Here is a 25,761-nt window from a genome sequence, read left to right as displayed (position 1 = left end):
AATGGGTATTTGATGATTTGAGAGAAGGGGATCTGAGATGTTGATGTTCATGGGTTCATACGAGATGGTTAGAAGGTGTGTTCAGAATCAATGAAGAAATTGGCAGTTGGGATTGAGTCAATTTTGATTTGGAAGTGAGATGATTTGATTTCGAATTGATGGTGAAATTAAGATTTTTATCGCTTTGAGAAGAATGGGTTTTTGCTGTCTAATATTGCAGTTGAGTTTGAAATGAAATTAAAGATGGGTTGATATGATGGTCGAATTGGATAAGAGGAATTGGAAGTCAGGGTTCGGTGATGCTATCTGTAGTGATCAGTGGATTTGAGATGAAAGTGTTGGTGGTATTGCTTCAAGATGAGAAATCAATGTCAGATGGGTTGTGATGTGCAGGTGAGTGATGATATACTTCTGCCTTTGTTGTGTACAAAAGGTGCTAGAGGACTTTGAATTGAAATTGGTAGATTGGGTTTGTAATTGAATTGCAGAATATTGTAGTGGTTCTTGGTGATGTATTGCAGAAGATGTTGCCGCAACGAAGGCGATGGTGCTGAGTTGATGTAGCAGATGAGTGAAATAAAGGAGATGGTGGTGCTAGGGAAAAGATGGATCGTGTAAATGTTAGAAAACTGAGGGCTATTATAGTAAATACGCCATCAATTTATTTATTTTATTCTATTTATTTACTGTTCTAATAATATTTATACATAAGTTAGTATTTAACCAAGTCAACATGGGTCAACGTCCGGTCCAGGTACCAAGCACTAACGTTGGACAAATGTTAGACCAAATCCTAGTATTGGGCAAAACATGAGTACTAAACACCAATTATCCCGAAAAAAATTCACTAACAAGTTGAATCTATGGATTCTATTGTACCTTTGTCACTGTGGTTTTGAGAAAAACCCTGAGAAATGGTTTGATCTTTGGATCCTAACATCTCTATTGTTTATAGAGTTTCTATATGGTTTGGAAGTGTTACATTTGCCAACCAAGACCATTTAAACTTATCACGATACTTTGGAATCGGTTAGGAATAGTAGGAAGCCTTTTTCAGATTAGGGATTGAGACTATGATGGTATAATTTTGTTCATTGTCTGTTTGAAATTGATGTAATAGATGGAAACCGAGTCGGTGATTTTGAATCGGGATTTTGATTATTAATATATTTGAGGCTTGCCTCTTTTTCAGATTTTTTTTTTGTCCATAATCCATATATATATATACACGTATAAGGGTTCTTTTGGGTGGTTAATATCCCATCGAAAGAATACATCGATGTATGGCTTTAAAATTTTTAATTACTACTAGTTCAGTTTTAAAAAGATACATGAAAAAAACCAATATTTTTGAAACGAACGGAGTAGGCTCAACCCGGAGCCCGGCGCCCATGACTATAATAACCGCACCATAGCCTCCGAAACTTCAAACATTAATTCTACAAGGCAGTAGACTTCCTGTAACAATACATACATGACCAAATCCATTAAACAACACCGGCAATCCAACATGCCGGAAGTTAAATAAATAATCATGGGCCCCTGACTTATATTATTATTATTCGCAAGGAATATTCTCACTTTTACCTTTTCCTAAGCAAGTTTATCGAACTTATCTTCTCTTATCAAGCTGTTACCCATCTTAAGTCAAAACTTCATATTTCACACCAATAATTCCACCCCTTTCCGATCACCCACTCACTATATCAATCAATTTAGGGTTCAATCATCAAAGATGGGTTATCTACTATTCAGAATCAGTTAATCAAGATCTCGCTCTCTCGTTTAAGCTATCTTTTGTTGAATGTGGTTCAGAATTTGATTGATAATTGAGTAGTCGCTGTTCACTCTTTTCGGGAGAAAATTTGTTAATCAAGATTTCTTTCTCTTGATCTTTTAAGTTTTCTATCGTGGGGTATAGAAAGGTTATTTCTAGGGTTTGAATTTGGTTTAAGATGAAGATCAAACAATTAGATGATGAAGAAGAAGAATATGCATCTAAAAGAATGATTGTTCTAGTTGATGCTAAGAGAGCTATAGTTGGGGTCGATGCTAAGAGAGTATTAGTTGGAGCTGGTGCTAGGGTTTTGTTCTATCCAACACTTTTATACAATGTCTTTCGGAACAAACTTGAGTCTGAATTCCATTGGTGGGACAAAATTGATCAGGTCTTGTTCTTTTTCTTTACTTTTAATCTGATTTATTTTGTGATTAGTATAACTTTTTTTTGATTTTCTATTGCTTAAAGGGTTTGATTAGGGCAGGATTTTGATCTAGTTTCATGTGGTGTGTGTGTGTGTGTGTGAGTTTTTGCAGTTTTTGTTGTTGGGTGCTGTTCCGTTTCCTAAACATGTACCTCAATTGAAGCAACTTGGAGTTGGGGGTGTTATAACTCTTAATGAACCTTATGAGACATTGGTTGATTCGTCTTTATATTATGTGAGTATGTCTTCTTGTGTGAGGGATGGGCATGTTGAAAGGGTTTTGTCATTTTTGTGAAGCAATAGTAGGAGGAAGTGAAGATTAAATTTATATTGGTTTTTTTTCTTTTTTTTCTTTTTCATGTTTCGATGAATTAGTAGGTGGTACTAGGTGTACATGACTTATCTTGGATCTCTTTTCATGTTTTGGTGATTTTGTAACCAATAAGTTGAGAACCGATTGTGTCAAGTTGAAGAAGTTGTTGAAGTAATCCTTATCGTGTTTGCTAATTTTATTTGGTTTCAGTCTTACAAGATGGATCACCTGGTAATACCTACGAGAGACTACCTCTTTGCCCCTTCTTTTGTGGATATTAGTCGAGCTGTGGACTTTATTCATGGTGAGTGATGTTTATATCTAGTTTGCTGCTTAGGTTGTGAGTGACGTTTCTTCGTAAAATCTTTTTGGATTATGCGGCTATCGTTTGTAATGTTGGTTTCTTTGGCATCATTAAGAGCCGTTATATACTGTTAACTTGATTCGTCATTGTTAAAATGAAGTGACTTTTTTTCTTATCCAGAGACTGCATCGTGTGGAAAAGTTACTTATGTTCACTGCAAAGCTGGGCGTGGTAGGAGTACCACCATTGTTCTCTGCTATTTGGTAAAACTACTTTACTCATGTGCAATTCTGGATAACTAGTACTACTTCAGTGTACGAATGTTATGTTTGTACCTGTTTTCTTCTTTTTGGAGCCCTGTTATCTATAGACTTTTGCTTACCTGTTTTCCTATTCAATTAAGATTTTTCTTGCATTAGGATCATTGCCCAGTGCCTGCAATGCTAAAACCTTATTTTTTTGTTTAATTATTGTAGGTGCACTACAAGCAGATGACACCTAGTGCTGCATTTGAATATGTACGGTTTAGAAGACCACGAGTACTCTTGGCTCCGTCACAGTGGAAGGTACTCAGAAATCCTCTCCTAGTGTTGATAATAACTTGTGTTATTTTATTTCCTCGGATTTTGATTCTGGAAATCCCTTCATCTATGCTGATACTGCAAAAACAAGCAAATCTGTCATGTCATGTCTAATTAGAGCTGTTTGTGTATCTAAGTTCCAATTGTGTGTAGTTTAGCTGTTTTCATCCATTTACACTTTCAGGAGTAATGTGACAGTTGACATTCTTTTGCTGTCCATGTTTTCTTCTACAGGCAGTTCAAGACTACCAAAGATACCGCCTAGATATTGCTAGAATGTCGTCTTCAGGTGACGGGGTTTTGATAACAAAGGCAGATCTTGAAGGATATCACAACTCTTGTGATGATAGTAAGAAGCAGTTGAGTGTTGTTGGTAAGCCTAAGAAAGGTAAGCCCATGATAGCTCGGTTATCTTGCCTTTTTGCAGCGTTGAAAGTTTCTGCTGGTAGCTCCACAGTCACTGGTCGGTTACCTGAACTTCGGGCTTGTTAAAACATAAGTTCATTCGCAAGTTCCTTGTATAGCTTTAGGTAGCTAGTACTGTACAAAGCATTATAAGTTCAAGTTTTAAAAGGGGTCCTCAAGGCTAAGGTTGTTTTTTCCTATTTTCAATCTGCAAAATATATTTAATCTCTCTGTGAAAAGGAAAGAATTTGTGAAGAACCTCTATTATGGTATAATTGTGAATATATATATGTATATAGTATATCCTTGGTTTTTGATTGGCGGATGAGTACTATTTTGTTTGCTCTACCTGGACCAATTTGCTTGTACATAAAAGCTACAGAACCATCAAAGTTGTAAACTGTCAAGTGCCATCTTCGTTTTAGGATGGATACTGGCATGGTGCATGATCAGGACTTGGATGTGCACTATAAGGTGAAAAGTTATAACAAATGCACACTAAATTTGTTACTCCATGTTCCGATGGTGTTTTTGAAACCTTATATTACTAGGATTATGATTCCTAGTCTAAATAAAAATCTGATTTTTCAACTCCCTATTTATTTAAATACCTGCTCTTGTTGTACGTATAGACCTCATCAAATTGTCTTAAATCTTGCTTGCCATCATGAATTTTCCAGTTCTAATGGGGAAATCCTCTTTCGTGGGGATTAGTCCCCTTCTTTCTATTCCCTTCTCTTTTTACAAAACTTTTTTCTCCTTTTATTCTTTTGGTTCTTGTTCTTCGCCTTTGTTTTCCTTTTCGTTCTTATACAAGAAGTTCTTCATGGATGAAAATTTAGCCAATCTAGAAGTAGTTACGAGTGTATATCAGCTTCCACCTGTTCCTATGGCAGCCCCATGGCTTGTGTTTAGTGATAGAGAAGAAGGAGATATAACAGAACAACTTTTCTACAATATTTTTGAACGACCATACAGTAAAACACACAAGAGAAACATACCAGAGATGAGCAGGTGGTTTAGATATTATCAGTCACCATCTCATCAAGGATGGTTGCTTGTATATTGTCATCTTGAGCAATATCCAATATTATGGAGGCTGAAATTTGGGGATTGTTTTTTGTGGAATCCTGTATCGTTAAAGAAAATATGGTTACCTTCTATACAAGGCTGGATTACTGAGAATCCTGAGGGTAGAGTTTTTGTGAGATGTGGTCTATTATCTGCACCTCCAACAATGAATCCAACTGTCGACAATGGTTTCATGGTTTTCTTCCTCCTCGATATGGTGAAGAAGGATCCTGACAATGATAACCGACGAGTTGAGCACTTCATCTTGTTTTGCCGCCCTGGAGACAAGCATTGGAAAAGTCGAATGCTACCCGGAATCGTATTTCCTCAATTCTTAGCTTGTTTTAAAGGTAAGTTGCATGTTCTGTGCAACAACAATGTGCAACTTGTCATTGAAACACAACTTGGGTCTGATGGTAAAATGCATCTCTCCATAACGGAATTTCCGGTAGCACAAGACACATTTCGTAGGGAGAGGAACCGTCAAATAGATCTTTTGGAATCACATGATGAGCTATATGCCGTTGTTACGAATCATCACCTGGTACCTAGTTATGAAAATATCACTAGTTTTGAAGTTTTCAGAATGAATTTTTCTTTGATGGTTTGGGAAAAGGTTAAGAGTCTGGGTGACCATGTTCTATTTCTTGGAGGAACTACTAAGGCGTCCTGTTCTGCAGCTGATTTGGGTCTTACACGAGGATATGTGTATTTCCTGGAAGATGAAACAGTGCATGTGTTTGATCTAAAAGATGGTACTATTTCCTTTGATATAGCATTCTCAAGTTCAACGAACCGATGCTTCCATGCACAATGGGTGTCAATGCCTATGTCTATAGGAATTAACGCTAATGAAGCTAAACCAAACATAAAAACTAGTAGTTTAAAAGTTATTGAGGAGGAGGGCAACAAGAAGAGTGAGGAAAGTGAAATGCTAAAGTCAGGAGCGTGGGGTAGTCTTGACATGGACATCTTAGAGTTAATTGCAGGTTATCTCCATACAGTAGATTACGTCCATTTCCGAGCAGTCTGTAAAAATCATCGATCAGTAGCTTCTGTACCGCGTAAGAGAACCATGCTAGAGACCTCACATACTACATCTTTATCTCCATGGCTGATTTTGCACCAAAAAAATCAAGATTGTGTTTACAGATTTATAAATCCAATGCATAACAATGAGACGTATCTCATAAACCTCTCCGAATACTTATTGGACGCTACAATTCTTTGTTCGAAAGGTGGTTGGCTACTAATGTCTAAGTCATGCAAAAGAAACTTGTTATTCTTTTTCAATCCGTTCACAAGAGATATGATCAAACTTCCTGAGTTACCAGAATACATGCGCGACTTTGAGGATATATCATTCTCGTCCATGCCTACTTCTTCAGACTGTACAGTGTTTGCAATCAGCGGAAATACCTCGATTGTCTTCACCACCACCATCTCAAGGGGATATGATTCTTGGAGCCTCAATTGCCATGAGAATAAAAAGTTGTCTTTCATGGAAGAGTACTTGACATCTAATTTATGTCGAACTAATCCAATTTTCCATGAAGGGTGTTTCTACTGCTTAAGTATGCGTGGAACTTTAGGAGTTTTCGATATACGTAGTGAACATTGGAAAGTTCTTGAAAAGCTAGTACCCGCTTGTACTTCTTACAATCAGAGTTTCCTGGTGGAATGCGAAGGACAACTTCTCTCTGTATTTCTAACATCTCTTCAGACGAGGCCGGTTCAGATCTTTAAGCTACATACCTCCAAAAAAACTAATAGGCGGGTTTGGGTTAAAGTTAGAGATCTAGGGAAATATATGTTGTTCGTCAGCCACACTTCATGTATCGCGGCAGTCGCTCCAGTTACTCGCATGAAGAACAAAATATACTTCCCAAGATTACACAACGGACGTATTGTTTTCTTCTCGCTTGATACATGTAGGTATCGGACACTCTTCCTAACTGGCAGTGATGAATGCTCTTCTTCAGATTTTTACAGCACCAAAAAATATTTATTTTGTACTTGGATTGAACCTAACTGGTCACATGCTACAGACACAGAGCTTGTTTGGTCATAAACCTTGGTCGAAGTTCTTGGGATGTCTTGTCTTTCTCTTTACTTTTAGTTTTTTTCTTTTTAAGTTGTCTTTGCTTTGGGCTATGAGCTCTTCTTTAGTTGTTACTTGTAACCGCTTGCACACGACTTGTGTTTTCCAATCTATTTTCTTACTGAGGAAAAAAAACATATATATATTCAAGAGCTTGTTTACTTTTACTTTGTGCAAAAAGAGTAAATAGAATAATAGTATTAATAAAGTCTCTCCTACTTCAGTGAGGCTTTGTTATATCTTCAACGGCAATCACGCAGCTCGTAATCTATCAAACGGCAGCACCAACAGTGCCAAAGTCTCCTAAACTTACATTACTTAAACCTGAACTACCACCATTACCTTCCGACAGTTGCCAAAGCTCGACATCCCTAGTTGTCAACAGTACTGCCTAAGACTAAAATCCCGTCCTACTGAAGCCCGAACTGCCAAGTCGTGGGAACAGACTCTCTTGCCATATACAAGTGTTAGTACATACAATTTCGTGGTACTAGACATGAATTATTTTATACAAGTCATGACATCCTCCTTCGGTAAATCCGAAATAGAAAATAAGAGAGAGTGACAGTCAGAAAGATTAACATTTAGCGGAGTGATGATGATGAAGCGTGGTTTGTTTGATTCCCGAGCTTTTGGCGATATAAGTTGCCTGAAAAATTGCAAGCCTTCCAACTACAAGCATATACACAACACTACTGTTTAATTGAAAGGCTTATGATTTTTCTACACCCCTTGATGTTTAATTAATTAACTCCACTAATATATAGCAACAGATGGTCGTGACTCGTGATACATGCCTGCTGCTACGTAATATGGTGTAAATAATATTAAATTAATTAATCAGTTGATGAAAATGAAATGATAAAAAGTTCAACGTTTTTAGTTTTGATTCTTGTCAGCTGCATGTGCTGTGTCATATATGCCGCTAGTTACTAGAGCTGTTTGCTAAATTCCCACACTACTGTTACATATACAAAATCGACAATTGAAACCTTATATTATTATGATTATGATTCCTAGTCTAAAACGAATCCTGATTTTCCCTCTTTATTTAAATACCTGCTTTTGTTGTTATATAGACCTCATTAAATTATCTTAGATCTTGTTTGCCATCATACCCAGTTCTCATGGCGAAATCCTCTTTTGTGGGGATGAATTCTCTTCTTTCCATTCCCCTCTCTTTTTACAAAACTTTTTTCTCCTTTTATTCTTTCGGTTCTTGTTCTCCGCCTTTATTTTCCTGTTGGTCCTTATACAAGAAGTTCTTCCCGGAGAAATATCATCTTGCAGCTGTTCCTATGGCAGCCCCATGGCTTGTGTTGAATGATGAAAACGGCTTCAGTATGACAGAAGCTGTCCTCGGTATAACAGAACAGGTTTACTACAATTTATGTGAAAGACCGTACAATAAAACACACAAGAGAAACATACCAGAGATGAGCTGGTGGTTTAGATATTATCAGTCACCATCTAACAAAGGATGGTTGCTTGTATATTGTAATCTTGAGCGATATTCAAAGTTCTGGGGGTTGAAATCTGGGGATTGCTTTTTGTGGAATCCTGTATCGTTAAAGAAATATGGTTACCTTCCATACAAGTCTGGATTACTGATATTCCCGAGGAAGACTTTTATGTGAAAGATGGTCTGTTATCTGCACCTCCAACTGTTTACAATGATTCCATGGTTTTCTTCCTTTAAGAAAAATATCTTAAGAACGATCAAGTGGAGCAAATTTTCCTGTTTTCTCGCCCTGGAGATAAACAACGGAGAAGTCAGCAGATCGTACCCGAAAATGAACATGCTCAATCCATAACTTGTTTTCAAGGAAAGCTGCATGCTATGTGCAACAAAAATATGCACCTTGTCATTGAAACTTGGGTCTGATGGCGAGATGTACCTCTCTATTACAAATTTTCCGGTAGAACAAGACAGATTTAATGAGCAGCCTAACCGTGAAATACATCTTTTGGAATCACGTGATGAACTATTTTCGTTGTTGTAGATTATCATCTGCAATCCGGTCGTTATGAGGATATCACTAATTTTGAAGTGTTCAGGATGAATTTTTCTTTGATGGTGTGGGAAAAGGTTGAAAGTTTGGGTGATCATGTTCTATTTCTCGGAAAAAGAACTAAGGCGTCCTGTTCTGCAGCTGATTTGGGTCTGACACGAGGACATGTGTATTTCCTGCAGGAAGATGCAACAGTGTATGTGTTTGATTTAGAAGATGGTACTATTTCCGTTGATATAGCGTTCTCACATTCAATGAAACAATGCTACAATGCAGAATGGGTGGCAATGCCTACGTCTATTGGAGTTAAAGCTAATGAAGCTGTCGTTCTAGAAGCTGAATCAAACATAAAACCTAGTGTAAAAGTTATTAAGGAGAAGGAGGGCAACAAGACGAATGAGCAAAGTGAAATACTAAAGTCAGGAACGTGGAGTAGTCTTTACATGGACATCTTAGAGTTAATTTCAAGTTTTCTACATACGGCAGATTATGTACATTAGAGAGCAGTCTCTAAAACTCATCGATCAGTAGCTTCTATACCGCGTAAGAGAACCACGCTAGAGTCCTCACATACCACATCTTTATCTCCATGGATGATTTTGCATCAAAACAATCAAGAGTGTGTTTACAGATTCATAAATCCGATGCATTATAATGAGACGTATCTGATAAACCTCTCCGAATACTTGTTGGATGCTACAATTCATTGTTCGAAAGGTGGTTGGCTACTAATGTCTAAGTCATGCAAAAAAAAACTCGTTTTTCTTTTTCAATCCGTTCACAAGAGATATGATCAAACTTCCTGAGTTACCAGATGGATTTGATGAGATCGAGTTTGAGGGTATATCATTTTCGTCCGTACCTACTTCTTCAGACTGTACAGTGTTTGCAATCAGCGGAGATTACTCAGCTGTTTTAACCTCCTCCATCTCAAGGGGAGACGAATTTTGGCTCATCGGCCAATTTCCGAATAAAAAGTTGTCTCGGGAGGAAGAGAAGTTCAGATCTAATCCATGTCGAACTAATCCAATTTTCTATGAAGGGTGTTTCTACTGCTTAAATATGTGCGGCAACTTAGGAATTTACAATGTGCACGCTGAACATGGTCGGTGGAAAATTCTTAAAAAGCTAGTACCGGCTTGTACTTCTTACCATCAGAGTTTCTTGGTGGAATGCCAAGGACAACTTCACTCTGTGTTTGTAAGACGTGTTAAGTCGTGGCCGGTTCGGATCTTTAAGCTACATATATGTGAAGAGACTAACATGCCGGTTTGGGTTGAAGTTAGAGATCTAGGGAAATATATGTTGTTCGTCAGTCACACTTCTTGTATCGGGGCAATCGCTCCAGTCACTCGCATGCAGAACAAAATATATTTCCCAAGATTAGACAACGAACGGATCGTTTTCTACTCGCTTGATACATGTAGGTTTCAGACATTCTTCCTAACTGGCAGTAGTGATGAATACTCTTCTTCAAATTTTTACCGCACCAAAACACACTTATATTGTACTTGGATTGAACCTAACTGGTCAAGTACTACAGCTTAGGAGCTTGTTTGGTAGTAAACCTGATCAGTCTAGGAGTATATCATAAGATTTTCTCCCTTCATTTTTTTTTTCTGAAAAAAAAAAAAAACTAGTAAATTTTCCAACAACTTGCTTTTATCTTACATCATTGTTACAGATGAGATACTGGATGAGTTACAGTTTCAACTTGTAACAGCTTGTAGCAAATACTCTTCAAGTTTCTCCAACTCAGTCTCAACCTGACTTCCCTGCAGATCTCACACCAAACAAATAAAAATGAATGCAATCAGTTGAGTCCTCTTCCATATTAATTTCAATCCGCGAAACAAAATGAGCAATGATCTTACCTTGACAGATAAAGTTGTCAGACATACACCTTTGAAGGATGTGAAGTTGTTGTCTATAATTTCAAACCCAAGAGAAGTCATCAGCTCCATTAATCTGGTGAAAATACCTCTCTTTGAATAGCATATTATCTTGATGCAAAATTTGTTTTCTTCTAAATAGGTTACCTTAACTTCCTCCTGCAATACTCAATTATTAGTACCTTAAAAGTTGTAGTCACAACCCAAGTGTTTAGTAACCAAAGAGGTAACAGTTACATTACATCTATATTAAATTTCTCAATATTTTGATCATCCAAGACCTCAGTTTCCTCTACTTCTACTGCTCGAGGAACTGCAGTATCCTTCATTTGTTCAAGACAATGGGTCAGACCGTCTACTTGTTGTTTCAACCCATTAATGTATGTTATAGCGTCGTCAAGAGTGGCTGCTTTAGTCATCTAAATTCAAAAAAGAAAAAGAAAAATTAGCTAAAGATATTGGATATGTTGTGTTCGATAGTGTTAAAGAAAAATGATTACATTAGTGATATTAGGAACTGCAGCACGTAAATCATTGATTCTTTGTTTAAGTTTTCCTCTTCTTTTTCTCTCAGCATCCAAGTTCTTAGACTTGAACTCCAAGATCCCATCTTCACTAAGTTTTCCGCGACCTCGGCCGCTGCCACAACCGGCGGCAAATTTCATTTCCGCTATGATATTTGCTCAGAAGCTAATGTTACAAGTTGAGAAAAAAGCAACAAAAATATAGATGATTAAATACATTTGAGAGAGAGCATTAAGGGCACAGGGGAATTCTGTTTGTTAGGATGGTGGGGTTTGCTAGGACAGTACAATTATTTTGTTGGTGTAGAGAGAGCATTCCATTGAAATGAATTAGTTACTGGACTTTTTTGTTGTTTTCTTTTTTGATAGAAATTTGTTACATCTCACCAGCTATTTCCTAACTGAAATGTACTTGTGATTGTGAAAATTGAAAGCCACTCTGAGAACTACCCATGTAGTTACAAGTTTTGTTTTACTAGGGACAGTAACAATTGATTTTTTACCATGTGAATCACCAACAATCAGTTACCAGGACCACCCAGAAGACAGAGGTGCCAAAGCTCAACAATTTAACTCTGCCAAAATCTGAATTTCCCATGACAGAACTCCCTCAAGTTTTGGCAAAGACTGGATTCTAATGCAACCAGAGCAACATCAATAATCATCGTTGCCATAGACATTGTCGTCTGAAACATAGAATAAAGATAATGGCATCAGCGATGTAATGACAAACGAATTTGCATGGTTACGATCATATCCAAAATGTGAAAGAGATGGGAGCGGAGTACAAAAGGAACATACCATCAGGATTACCATCTTCTTGGTCATTAAATTCATCTTCGTCGTCGTCAGGATTTTCAAACTGCAAAACTCTGCATAAGTCACGATATCCTAACTAGATTTTGTTGCTCCTTAAGAAATAAAATTATAGACAACATATCTAGAACAACATTAGCTTAGAATTATTGTCCGAGGCACAGCGTTAAGTACTTGACATTAAAGAAACAGGTCGTTATAAAATCTAACGACCTGTTATAAGAGTTTGAGACTAATATGATCCAAGGCAGTGGGCAAGTTTCCTCAGACATTTGTTTGACTTTATTATAAATATTGATATATTTATTGACAAAATCATATTAATTTTGAACTCAAAAATAGCAGAGACACTGTGACACACACAGTTAATTTTTACACTGAGTTGCATAAAAGGAAAAGGTCGAGCAAAAGCTCATATCTGTAATATTCTCACATTGAATGAAGTTTTCATGTTCCGAGCATATGCAAGAATCTTGTATCTTGTTCTGTTGTAGATGGTAAAAGATCTAAGATTTTAATTGAATATGGAAAACTTGGTGTAACTAGGCAGTGATTTTTAGGCAAGAGTTATAGGACTTTGGGTCGATATAAGCTTAACGGAAAAACTGATGAAGTGAACATAGTTGATTCTTGTGCTTTCTTTGTGTGATTGAATGTTTTGCGTGGTATACTTGGAACCGTAAACATATAAGTCAATGCTTAAACTGGCTAGCATAGGCTGCGTACCCAAATTCAGTTTGGATTTTGAACACAAAAGTGAAATTTGTGTAGAATCAAAATATGCTACAAAATCTTTTAGCACAAATGTTCAGAGTAATTCTAATCCCTTATAATTAATTCAGTTAGGCCTAGTTGACATGAGTTCAACCCAAAACCACTATGGTAAAAGATGGTTTATAACTTTCGTAGATGATTGTACGAGGCACTATCTTGTATACTTGCTAAGGGATAAGGATGATGCCTTAGAAGCCTTAAGATGTATAAACTTGAAGTTGAAAACCAATTAGAAGCCTTGAACATAACAACCGTATCTTTAAGGAGGTGATACTTTCCATGTTGATTAGTTCAGGATTACCTGCGGACTTGTGGGGGGAGGCAGTCCTCTTAACTAGTATATCCTGAATAGAGTACCCTTTTAAGGATCAGATGAAACTCCATATTTTAAGGATCAGATGAAACTCCATATGATTTACGGAAAGGTAGACGACCTTCTTATGAGTGCGTCAAAGTGTGGGGGTGTTTGACTAAGATTGTCATTCCTCTTCCTAAAAGAACTAGATAGAAACCAAAAATGTTGATTGTGTCTTCATATAGGGTATGCTGAGTATACTTCTACATATAGATTTTTGGTTGTGTGTTCTGATTTTTCAGACTTTGGTGTGAATTTTCTGACTTTGTTGTGAATATTATTATAGAATCTAGGGATGCTGAGGTCTTTGAACATGTTTATTCTTAAACCTGTACCTCATTAGAGATGTGTTGTTGATCCCCTAGATTTATTTTCAAATAGTCAGAACTTATCTTAAAGGAAGATGAAGTTAAGGTTGAGCCTAAGAGAAGTAAAACAATTAGATTTGAGATTTCTTATGAAGCTGACTTCATAACATGCCTAGCTTAGTCTGAGCCCCGGACTTGTAAGAAGAAGCCTTGACATCTACTGTAACCCCATTCTGTTAGTCCGTCGGAACCAGACTTAGGAGCTTGCTAGTTTACCTCCTGGGAGTAAGACCATAAGATGTAAATGAGTCTTTAAATTTCAAAAAAAAAAAAAAAAAGAAAAAAATTAGCTAAAGATATTGGATATGTTGTGTTATGAAAATGTTTTAAAATGATTACATTAGTGAGAACTGCAGCACGTAAATCGTTGATTCTTTGTTTAAGTTTTCCTCTTCTTCTTCTCTCAGCATCCAAGTTTTTGGACTTGGAACTCCAAGATCCCATCTTCTGCCACAACCGGTGGCAAACTTCATCGCCTTGCTCACAAGCTAATGAGTGGAAAGGTCAGAGGTTGAGAAAGAAGCAACAAAAATATAAGATGATTAAATATATTTGAGAGAGAGCATTGAAGGCACAGAGGAATTCTGTTTGTTAGGATGGTGGGGTTTGTTAGGACGGTACAATTATTTTGTTGGTGTGGAGAGACCATTTCACTGAATTGAATTAGTTACAGGACTTTTTTGTTATTTTCTTTTTTCATAGAAATCAGTTACCAGGACCACCCAGAAGACAGAGGTGCCAAAGCACAACAATTTAACTCTGCCAAAATCTGAATTTCCCATGACAGAACTCCCTCAAGTTTTGGCAAAGACTGGATTCTAATGCAACCAGAGCAACATCAATAATCATCGTTGCCATAGACATTGTCGTCTGAAACATAGAATAAAGATAATAGCATCAGCGATGTAATGACAAACGAATTTGCATGGTTACGATCATATCCAAAATGTGAAAGAGATGGGAGAGGGAAAAGGAACATACCATCAGGATTACCATCTTCTTGGTCATTAAATTCATCTCATCTTCGTCGTCGTCAGGATTTTCAAACTGCAAAACCATGCATAAGTCACGATATCTTAATTAGATTTTGTTGCTCCTTAAGAAATAAAATTATAGACAACATATCTAGAAAAACATTAGCTCAGAATTATTGTCCTGAGGCACAGCATTAAGTACTTGACATTAAAGAAACAGGTCGTTATAAAATCCAACGACCTGTTATAAGAGTTTGAGACTAATATGATCCAAGGCAGTGGGCAAGTTTCCTCAGACATTTGTTTGACTTATATAGCAACATCACATGATTTTTATTATAAATATTGATATATTTATTGACAAAATCATATTAATTTTGGACTCAAAAATAGCAGAGACACTGTGACACACACAGTTAATGTTTATAGTACGGAACTTATCATAGTCATCCCCACTCTCTTCGCCACTTTCCTCCGCACCCTCCGGTTCTTCATTGTCACTCTCGTTCTCATTCTCATTCTGTTTTTTCTTTTCATTCCCACCTTTACTGTCTTGATCCTGAGAAATAAAAACGATGCATCATATAATGAATGAAAAGAAGACAGAATTACAACAATATGATAAGGTTACACAGGAGATATAGCAAGCCATCATATAAGAGGCGCAAAACAATATGATAACCTCAAATATACGCTCAAACTTAAATTTAAAGAAGCAGGCCTGATTTTAGTAAAGGAAATAGAAAATTTGATTACCTCGGCCTTCCGTTCAAGATTCTCATACAATTCAAACTTGTCAAGCTTCATTTGGTCTGCATCCAGTGTAATACATGATTAAAATGATGAAATATGCTATCTCGTATAAGCAAAAGGTTCACACTAAACTGAAACGATAAGTAATATATATGGGTGCTAAAAAAAAATGTTCTCCACCATTACCTTTGTTCTGACGCGAAAATCCTTTGCTTTGGTTGTATTCCACCTTTCTCTTACCTACAATTCATTATATCAACAGGGAGTCCACAAAGGCTAGAGAGGTACGATGCAACTTAAGTAAAGAAGAAATGAGATAGTTTTTTAAAATGAAGTATCAAGAATAACTTTGATTATTTACCTTGAAATAGCTCTGCAGGGAAATATCTATCTTCAAGCTTTAGGAAATGTCCAAAAGAAAGACGTTTAGCTCGATTATTTGCTTTGTTTCTATCAGAATATCTTTCGATATCATTCTCTTCGCTTTCTGAGAAAAAAAAATCCCAGAAAATACATTATGTCTGTAATATAAAGAAAATAACTCAAGGAAATGTTTCTGCACGTAGGCTGATAGGCATGATTGAAGCAACTAAAGAGCAAACTAAAATTGCATCCACTTTTTTCAGTTTTTGTACCCCTCAATCAAGTAAGCAAAGATTATTGATACTATGTAAGCAAGTTGTTAAAAAGGATACTAAAACTAATTTTTAGGATCAACTATAATTCTTCATTATCCAATTTAAAGTTCAAGTTTTAAATAAAATTCACTTTCTTCGTTCGATAGTCGGTGTTTAGTGCATCAGTAGTTTTCCTTCAGATAGAAAGAGATCAAAATTGAGTGAAGAGAATGGAGCTGACTGTATGTGATAAATTTGAATTACAGTATCTTCATGGTTACAAATACCTACTCAATCAGCGACTTTTCTCGAATACAATCTTGTTGCTGCTTTCTCAACAGACTGAATTAATGTTGGAAAACCTAAACTTATTCCTGTCATATTTCCAATTCTATCTAGAGGTAGCTAATCAAAGAAAAGATGTAATATACCTAATTCAACAGATTAAGTTCAAAATGGATCACGAGTTCCAAGTAGTCTGGATCACGAGTAAGTAGTAGTAAAAATGCTAAAATGTTGCTAACTAGCTTACTTCTCTTTGTTGGCATCTCTAGATAATAAGGAGAAGATTTCCAATAACTCTGCATTTTGTTGTTCGCAATGACTAAAGCCCTTTCCTCTTTGACATCATTGATCAGGTAACCTTACATCTTCCTGCAATTACATGAATTACAATTAAATTCCAAAAAAAAGGTAATCATTTTATTCTTCTTCACTATCAATTAAAAAACAATCTAGTTGCGTTCTATACTCTAAGCATATTGTTGAACCACAAAGGCATGAAAATCCTGTTATTCCCATTTTCATGAATATAAACATGCATTAAAGTTTTGTAAAAACAAATCTTTGGATGCACGTGTGATACTACTAGAGAGTAAATGATAGTTTTAATTATTATTTTATAGAACATAAGCAAACATGTAAGGAGGGAACCAACTTTTTTTAATTCCCAATACATTTTATTTCAATGATGGAGGTGGAGCTGGAGAAACTCGGAAACTAACGGGACCTAAACAATGTTTAATTTGTCATCAACAACAAGAAATACTATTGTGATTTATCACTCATCAAAGTAATTGTGAAATATGTCCAACTTCTCGTACAACAATGAGTGAAGTCTAAAATTCCACAAGACAACTCAACCTTTTAACCATTTAGAAACAAATACATGTAACTTGAGTTTACTCACTGGGAAAAGAATAAAAGGCTCCGGGGTACCATAATTTCCACGACCCCCCGTCCAAATCCACACCCTCTAAACGCCATCTGCAAGATACAAACTATCTATAAAAACCAAGAAGAGCTACATAAATTCATACACACTAAATCATTTACGACCTGCACCAGACACACCTTTTTCATTTGTTTATTTTTAAAAACAACCACCTCATCAGATTATTGCCCAATTCAAACTTCTAAATTTAAACACACAGTTCTTCCTGGTCCTTGGCTACAAAATGCTCGGTAAAATCCCGAATCAAAAAAGATACTTTTATGGTGCCAAAATTTGTGTTGATGAACAATTAATATATTTCAAAACAAGATGATCCAGTTTATCAGATAAGTTAGACCATAAAAATGGGGATTACAAGAACTGCAACACAATCGGCTTCCGGCGACGGAAAGACGATTTTCAAGTTAACTAAACCAGGGCTAATAGACTTCGTTAGTGGGATTCTGCGAACTCAACTTATTGCACGAAAGGGGAGAGGTTAATCATTAGTGTCATGACTATTCATCCTCCTACTCATCACCAGTCTCCACCATCGGTTTCCAACTCGCCTTCAGTTTCACCAACTAGTCCGACAACTGAATAGTCTTCAGGAGCCCAATTACAGCATTATCAGCATTCATCGGAACCTTGCTACATTGTCTTGGATAATTTCACCAAATATCCTTAAGTTTTTTGTTACCTTTTTCCTGTCTGTTTATTGTGTGAAATTCTGGCTAGCTAGTGGCTGATTTTTCAATTTAAATGATCCATAACTATCATTGTTATGTATGGAGTTTGGGAATTTATCCTTACTAATGAAAAGATTTGTTAGCATTCAAAATACCAGAAACAAAAAATAAAAAAAATCAAGGGAACAAAGAAAAGGCGATGAACAACCATTTTCAGCCATCATAAAATTTTTAACTCATCAGAACTAATTAGCATCAACACATTGTATATCTTAATGATTTCAGGACACCCAGAAAAGATATAAGCAAACAATATTTTTAAAAGGCAATTATTCTTTGAGCATTTTAACAAACAGTTGATAGGGTTTCATTAACAGTCAGCCAATACAAAATACTTCGTGCAATTTAATAAAAAATAAGAGTTCATTCACCTATCGATAAACCCAATTCAGTTACTTCAATTCTTTTTAGCCAAGAAATAAAAGAAGCACAAGGTTCTGTACCTGTTGAGTACACGAATATATATATATATATATGGGAAAGGACAGCCGAAAAGAGGGTTTCCGGAGAAGTGATTAAGACTCAAACGAACTGGGATGTCCCGTGCGGAGACAGTCGACTGAGAGAAAAGGTTTTGATCGGAGACGGTCCAGACGGAGAAGAAAGAAAGTTTTATGTTAAGACCTACAAGACTGAGTTACGAGGTAGAGAGTCTAGATACCGATTTAACAGTGAGGAGTTATTATTTTCCATACAACGTTATATCGGACCGACTTTTCGGGGTTTTATTTATTTTTTCAAGGAAATATCAATTGGTCCTAAGAATAATACATTAGAGAGAGTCTAGTTCAATTGACCTAGTCAATTGTCTGTTTGGTCCTATTTGGTAATATAAATTATAGTTTGGTCATAAAAATTAGTTTGGTCCTAGGGTGATGTCATGGATGATGTAAATGTCATCTTGTAATGGCAGAAATACCCATTTGGGACCATTACATCATCCATGACGTCATCATATGATATATATAGTCAATTATCAAGAGATAATATATTATTTTCAGATTTATTTTCTCTCACCTCCATATTTTCAGATCTACTTTCTCTCTCCTCTTTTTTCTTCTCCTGCTACTGCATAAACAATGAAGATTGTGTGAGCTCTAGGGTTTTGATTTTGCAGAGATAATAAACGTCATGAGTATATCAAGATGATGAACAAGCCGACGATTTTTTGACAAAGATTTTGTGTTTTCTCCCTGTTTTGATGCTGTTTGTGGTTGAAGATGATGATGAACACGATGAAGATGATGAAAATGATGAAGATTATGTTCTTCTTCGTCACTGCTGCTGCTAATGTTGAAGATGATGAATCTGATGAAGTTCATTCTTGAAATGAGCTCTGTTTTTCTCCCTGTTTTGATGTTGTTGTGGTTGAAGATGATGATGAACACGATGAAGATGATGAAAACGACAAAAGATTTATGTTCTTCTTCGTCATTGCTGCTGAAACTGTTGAAGATGATGAATTTGATGAACTTCATTCTGGAAATGAATTCCGTTTTCTTTAGAAGATGATGATGCAAACGAATGAAGATGATGAAGATCTTGATTTTGATGATAAAGATCTTGTTATTGACGATGATAAAGATGATGATGATTTTGATTTTGATGTTGAAGATCTTGATTTTGTTGTTGAAGATCTTTGAAACTGATGTTTGCTGCTCGTGTTAAAGATGAATTTCTGCTGTTGTTGAAGACGATGATGTTTTGCTGCTGCTGTTGAAGACGAAGAAGAAGATGAAATTGATGATGCTGGAGTTCATTTTTACGAATAAACTCTATTTTTATCAAGAGTTCATTTCTGGAATAAACTCTGGTTTATGTAGATTTTTATCAGCAGTTCATTCTGATGAATGAACTCTGGTTTGTATAGGTTTTTATCAAGAGTTCATTTCTGGAATGAACTCTGATTTATATGGATTTTTATCAGGAGTTCATTTCTGGAATGAACTCTGTTTTTTTTAAGGTTTTTATATGGAGTTCATTTCTGGAATGAACTCTGTTTTTTTTTAGGTTTTTATATGGAGTTCATTTCTGGAATGAACTCAGTTTTTTTAGGTTTTTATATGGAGTTCATTTCTGGAATGAACTCTGCTTTTTTAGGTTTTTATATGGAGTTCATTTCTGGAATGAACTCAGTTTTTTTAGGTTTTTATATGGAGTTCATTTCTGGAATGAACTCTGTCTTTTTAGGTTTTTATATGGAGTTCATTTCTGGAATGAACTCTGCTTTTTTAGGTTTTTATATGGAGTTCATTTCTGGAATGAACTCTGTTTTTCTAGGTGATTTCTGAAAAAATAAGTAGAAATTAACTGGAGTTCATTTTGAAGAATGAACTGCTAAAAAAAAAGAAACTAACACGGAAGGGTATTTTTGTCAAGTTAAATATTTTTAAATAATTACGGACCAAACAATAAAGATGTTTGACCAAAGGACTAAACAGATATGGGCCCACCTAAAAAAGGACCAAACGATATTTTTCCCTTATTTTTTTAATTTGTAATAAATTCTGAACGTATAGAGACAGAAAGAGAATACATTCTCGCTATCCATAAAAATTAAACAAATTATGAATTCTGCAAAAGCAACTTATTTCATCATACGTTTGTGTTTACAATCATGTACGTAGTATTTCTCACATCCTAATGCAGTCGAGAAATGATTTTCCATCAAGCTTGGTTGAAAGATTTTCCTTCAAAAGATCCTTAAACCTACCTCTTTTGAACAAAGCAGGTGTCTCTGGTGTGATCAAGCTCGCTATTGGTCCTATTTCCGACTCTAGTTCAGGGTCATGAAATGTTGCGATTGAGAGCCTCTCCTTGGTTGAGTTTACTACTGCCCGGTGATCGACACTACGGTAAATTCCATTAGTCATTACCTGTGAATGGGAAACATTAAGCAGTTAAGCAAACCAGTACTCCTCACAACAAGAACCATGCAGCAGGCAATGCTGAAATACCTCCAAAACGTCTCCAACATTCACTATGAACGCATTAGGTAGAGGTTTGATTGAAATCCATCTCTCTTCTTTTTTTATTTGTAATCCTTCAACTTCATTGAGTTGTAGGAGGATTGTCAAACCGTCGAAATCTGAGTGTGACGTAAGACCAATTGCAAGCTCTGGTCGAGGACAAGGAGGATAATAGTTCATCCTAATCGATTGCAACCCATCCTCAAACATCTCAGTTATACCCTTAACTTGTAGAGCTTTTTCCATCAGCTCAAAGAGTAACACGGATAGTTTTTTCATCTCTGATGAGTAGGATTCCACTGTTTCCCTGGATAAATGTATGCAACTTCAATAAGTTTTCTATCTGATTAATACTATTATAGGGAATGCATGCATGATTTTTGGATTAGCCCGAGTCAGTGCCCGACAGATAATTAATTAATTAACCTGAGAGGCTGAGGGAATTCAGGTGTTAAACGAGGGTTTCTTGAATGGAGAGGAAGAGTGAACATCATAAAGGCGTCAACCCAATCAAGTTTTTGGTCTTCTGATACAATAAAGTGTTGTCCAAATCCTTCTTCATCTCCATCTTTCTGTCCATATTTCATTTTATCAATAATTGGAAGGTTAAAGAAACCTCGAATTTCTGATCTTACATTATCCATCAATGATGCGTCCACTCCATGGTTTAACAACTGAAACATAAACAAATATTAGCAGTAATTACTACTAAAACACTAAACAGTCTAACTATTGCGTAAAATCAAAATTGACATACCTGAAAGAAACCCCATTCTTTGCAAGCAGAATGAAGCCTGTCCAATTCTAACTTTTCAATTACGGGTTCTCGAGATTGTAAATTTTGCAAGTCGATGACAGGAACTGTTTCATAATCTATTACAGATGCACCCATAGTCAAGAGGTTTCCGTCGGTGCATATGTATCGAGATGGTATTTCTCCAACCGTGAGTTTAGCTAATTCCTGAACAATTGGTACTGACATACCATTAGCAAGCTTCATAAGTGCTGGTGTCTCCATGAATTCTCCAAGTTAATTAATGAATCTCTTTCTTCACAGAAAAATTTCAGAAAATGAAATCCTTGTCTTTCTTTCTCTCCTCTGTAGTGGATACTTGTATATAATATTCGATTCTGGAGGTTGGTGTTTTTCACTGAACGAAGGGTCTGAGCTACCAGTACCAGTTTTGACCATATGTGACGTCTATGCTGTTAACATGTCATCATCAAGCAGTATCCTAAACGGGATCTTGTTGGTATACACGATAGAGGTATAGCACGAGAAATTTTTTCGTTTTCGTGTTCAACATCTTTAATTCATTATTATTTCGTATTCCGTGTATCTGACACATCTTATTATTCATCGCATCATCACTAAACGGGAGAGCACGAGATCTGATCTTTTACTTTCGTTTTTAAGTGTATCTGACACATCGACATCTTATTATTCATATCATATCGTTGATTGAGGACTGCCAGACCCACTCCGGTCACCACTTGGCCTGCCAGACTGTTAGTTATACTAATATTTTATACTGGGGAAAACATGTAGTACTGGTTATCTATGTAAATCATCCCAATTGGTAATAAAATTTTAATTTTCTAGTTTCGATTCAGACCCACTCCAGACTTGACCCACTTCGGTCACCACTTGATCATCACTCATCACTTGCTTGATTGAATGTGAAGATCTACAGACTTGATTATGCTAGCTAGGAGAGAGTCTAGCTTATTAATCTCCAAATGGAACCCTGCTTACTCTATGGTGTGTCTATGATAGAACAAACAATACAACCCATTATTGCATTGGGGAGGCTTCACTCTGCTTGCATAGAATGGGTTCCCTTCAGGTATGTGACACTTTTTCAATAATTAGGGTAACTAAAGTTTAACCATGTAGGTATATATAAAAGAGAGGTTAGTTTCTTATCATTGAACTTAATAATGATCAAAAATTATGATTGTGTTGTTCTTGTTCGTTTCCTATTTCGTTTTAATATGTGCATCTCAAGGAGCTTCTGGGCAAAGTTTGACACACGTACTTGACATTTAGCGGTCTAGGTATAAATAACACAAGTGCAAGAACAACAGAAACAATGGCCAGTATAGTAGCTAGCCAGAAAAGGAAAAACGAAAATAAAACAGCAGGAAATAGGAAAACAGCTGCTATATAGAAAATGACTTCTGTGGTTGAGAAGTGAATCGCATAAGCTTCTCAGAGAAAGAAGCAAAGTACTTCTTAGAGCCTTTACTATGGGAAGGCTTCAATGACAGACTGAACAGCACGAATGGGTTTGATCTTATGAGACCGAAAGCCTGCACGTTTGAGCAAATTTTCCCAATCATCTGTAGTTATCTCTCTACCTCCAGTATTTACCAACATATCAATATCAAGAGGCAATCTTGCCTTAGTAAGTTCATGAATAGATTCTTCATCAAGTACGACATCCACTATGATCACTTTCCCCGTCTCTTTCGGTATTGCCTCCTTGCACTTCCTTAGAATGTTGACGCACTCTTCATCAGCCCAGTCATGCAACACCATCTGATTTACAATTCCAAAAACAAACACCCATCCTTTAGTTACATCAATTGAAAATATAAAACGATATCAAATTATCTAAACTAAATTTTCACCTTGAGGAAGACAGCTTGAGCACTGGGAACAGACTTGAACACATCACCGGGAACATTTTCGATGTTAGGGTGATCATGAGCGTCAGCAATAACATGTGGAAGATCATAGAGTGTGCATTTAATATGAGGAAAAGCTTCATAGATTGCCATAATTGTTGTGCCATTTCCTCCACAAATATCAACAAGCGAATTCAAACCTTGAAAAGTATCTCTACAATCTTCAATTAGAGTTTTTGTTAAAAGTCTTGTTTGTCCAGCCATCCCTTGATTAAACAACTGACTTTGATCTGGATTACTTTCTAAGTACTCCCAGAATGCCATTCCCGTTCCCTTCGGAAATGCTGTTGTCCTATGATTTTCTAAATCTTCTTTCATATAATGAAACGGAACCATGAAATCTTTTTGAGTCATGCCCAATATCATTGGTACCATATTTCTTTCGGCACCTCTTAAAAGTAAAGTACCAGCTGGTTTAAGCGAGTAAACCTTATTAACTCCAGCATTACAAGTTTCTTGTCCTAAGATATTCAAGTGTACTAGGTATCTTAGAATTCTGCACAAGCAATCGGAATTGACGTTTGGAATTGAGAGTTTTGATGAAAGTTGTGCAGGTGTGATTGACCCATTATTGGTTTGGATAATATCTGCAATTCCAATCTCTACTGCGCAACGAAGAACAAGAGAATCAATAAAACCATAGATTATATTCCATAACTGAGCTTGATCTTTGGTGCCAACTTCTTGTGTTTCAGCTGGTTTGGCTTTGGCATCTATACTACTACTACCCATGATATAAGTTTGTGTAGGAGACTATGTTTGTTTTGGGATGTGTTGTGTTCTTGAAATCTCTTCAAACTTTATGGTGTATTTATAAGTGCGCCAAAGGCTGCTGACACACAAGATACCTAAATTATTGGTGTCATACTGCAACACAAGACTAATATGCAATTATGGTTAATCATGAAATTGGATCCGTCTTTCCTTGGATTAGACCCTACACAACAGTTTTAAAACTTAATTTTCATGCATCATGGTCTTCATCTGTTTCGGAATCGGGCTTCGGACTGATTATTGGAACACGTGAAACTGTACGTGAGAGCAAGGAAGCTAAGTATAAGGTTTCCAAAGGAACCCTGTTGTAGGGCATACAAGAAAATTCAGGGCATACTTAATTACTAAAGACAAAAAACGGGTTGGAAATAGTAAATCCAATATCCCTTAACCAAATATTTTTGGTAATGGTGAATTTATCTTTTCTATATTAATCCGCGAGTTACAACACCAAAGGTGTCACTATCCATGCACAAAAACTCTAACAAAACAAATTGTTCACAAAAACCCCATTTAACATAAACTATTTATATTACTCTTCTAATTTAAATCACCCCAATAAAAACAAAAATCAAGCCACCTTTAATTTTTATTATATTATCACCACCAACAACAACACACCACCAACAATACCGCCGACCACCACCACCAATCGTTGTCGACAACCACCAGTAGCACCACCACCGCGCCACCACCACCTACCACCATAGCCGCCAACCAGCAACGCGCCACCACCACCATCGCAGCCACCACAACCGCCAACTACCTGCGCCGCCAACCACCACTGTCGCTGCCAAAAACCAATGTCGTCGCCGCTAACCACCACCGTCGTCGCCAACCACCACCACCCCACCCTCGCCTCCAACCACTATTGCTCCACCACTACCGCCACCACCGCCGACCACCACCACCGACCACCATCGCCGCCAACCACCACAGCGTCACCACCACTGACAACTACCATCGCGCCGCCACCATCGCTGCCAACCACCACAGTGCCACCACCACCATCGTCGCGCCACTACCGCTGCCGCCGACCACCACCACAGACCACCGATGACGACCACTATCGTCGCCGAACAACACCACCATTATCGCCGACCACCACCACCAACCAGCCGCCATCGCCACAAAAAATGAATTTAGTTGATCAAATATTCAACAAAATGAGAAAAAAATGATGAAACCATAATTGGTTTCACCAAAACTAGATGAAACCAAAATTGGTTTCATCATTTTTCCACATATTGACATTTCACCAACAGAAACTTCAATCATGAAACCAAACACGCTGACTTCCA

The 25,761-nt window shown here is 36.7% G+C and overlaps 4 protein-coding genes across 6 annotated transcripts; 1 reads left to right on the top strand and 3 right to left on the bottom strand.

The window, feature by feature from the left end:
- Positions 1-1,601: 1,601 nt before the first annotated feature.
- On the top strand, positions 1,602-4,132 carry LOC113348080 (putative dual specificity protein phosphatase DSP8). 2 transcript variants are annotated; one of them, XM_026591781.1, is made up of 6 exons: positions 1,605-2,168; positions 2,317-2,439; positions 2,728-2,821; positions 3,002-3,084; positions 3,298-3,387; positions 3,637-4,132. In XM_026591781.1, exons 1-6 carry the CDS (start codon positions 1,956-1,958, stop codon positions 3,892-3,894), a joined length of 861 nt encoding a protein of 286 aa, XP_026447566.1. In that variant the 5' UTR covers positions 1,605-1,955; the 3' UTR covers positions 3,895-4,132. The 2 variants fall into 2 exon arrangements, with proteins under 2 accessions (XP_026447567.1, XP_026447566.1); XM_026591782.1 differs by lacking the exon at positions 2,317-2,439 and having other exon boundaries at positions 1,602-2,168.
- A 9,768-nt stretch (positions 4,133-13,900) lies between these two features.
- On the bottom strand, positions 13,901-18,647 carry LOC113353563. 2 transcript variants are annotated; one of them, XM_026597125.1, is made up of 10 exons: positions 18,470-18,647; positions 17,254-17,330; positions 16,597-16,718; positions 15,809-15,934; positions 15,634-15,687; positions 15,451-15,506; positions 15,132-15,253; positions 14,702-14,767; positions 14,060-14,590; positions 13,901-13,939 (listed from the first exon to the last, which is right to left on the bottom strand). In XM_026597125.1, exons 3-8 carry the CDS (start codon positions 16,649-16,651, stop codon positions 14,734-14,736), a joined length of 447 nt encoding a protein of 148 aa, XP_026452910.1. In that variant the 5' UTR covers positions 16,652-16,718; positions 17,254-17,330; positions 18,470-18,647; the 3' UTR covers positions 13,901-13,939; positions 14,060-14,590; positions 14,702-14,733. The 2 variants fall into 2 exon arrangements, with proteins under 2 accessions (XP_026452910.1, XP_026452909.1); XM_026597124.1 differs by having other exon boundaries at positions 14,702-15,253.
- A 1,845-nt stretch (positions 18,648-20,492) lies between these two features.
- Positions 20,493-22,100, bottom strand: LOC113353562 (codeine O-demethylase-like). The gene is made up of 4 exons (XM_026597123.1): positions 21,753-22,100; positions 21,422-21,669; positions 20,984-21,302; positions 20,493-20,902 (listed from the first exon to the last, which is right to left on the bottom strand). The coding sequence occupies exons 1-4, from the start codon at positions 22,011-22,013 to the stop codon at positions 20,660-20,662; spliced, it is 1,071 nt and encodes a 356-aa protein (XP_026452908.1). The 5' UTR covers positions 22,014-22,100; the 3' UTR covers positions 20,493-20,659.
- A 1,143-nt stretch (positions 22,101-23,243) lies between these two features.
- On the bottom strand, positions 23,244-24,418 carry LOC113353561 (3'-hydroxy-N-methyl-(S)-coclaurine 4'-O-methyltransferase 2-like). Its single transcript, XM_026597122.1, has 2 exons — positions 23,630-24,418; positions 23,244-23,537 (listed from the first exon to the last, which is right to left on the bottom strand). The coding sequence occupies exons 1-2, from the start codon at positions 24,416-24,418 to the stop codon at positions 23,244-23,246; spliced, it is 1,083 nt and encodes a 360-aa protein (XP_026452907.1).
- Between the last annotated feature and the right edge of the window lie 1,343 nt (positions 24,419-25,761).

Source organism: Papaver somniferum, chromosome 2, assembly GCF_003573695.1.
Source record: "Papaver somniferum cultivar HN1 chromosome 2, ASM357369v1, whole genome shotgun sequence".
Lineage (NCBI taxonomy): Eukaryota > Viridiplantae > Streptophyta > Magnoliopsida > Ranunculales > Papaveraceae > Papaver > Papaver somniferum.
The sequence above is the reverse complement of the archived record's forward strand: the minus strand, read 5'-3'. Positions and strand labels throughout refer to the sequence as shown.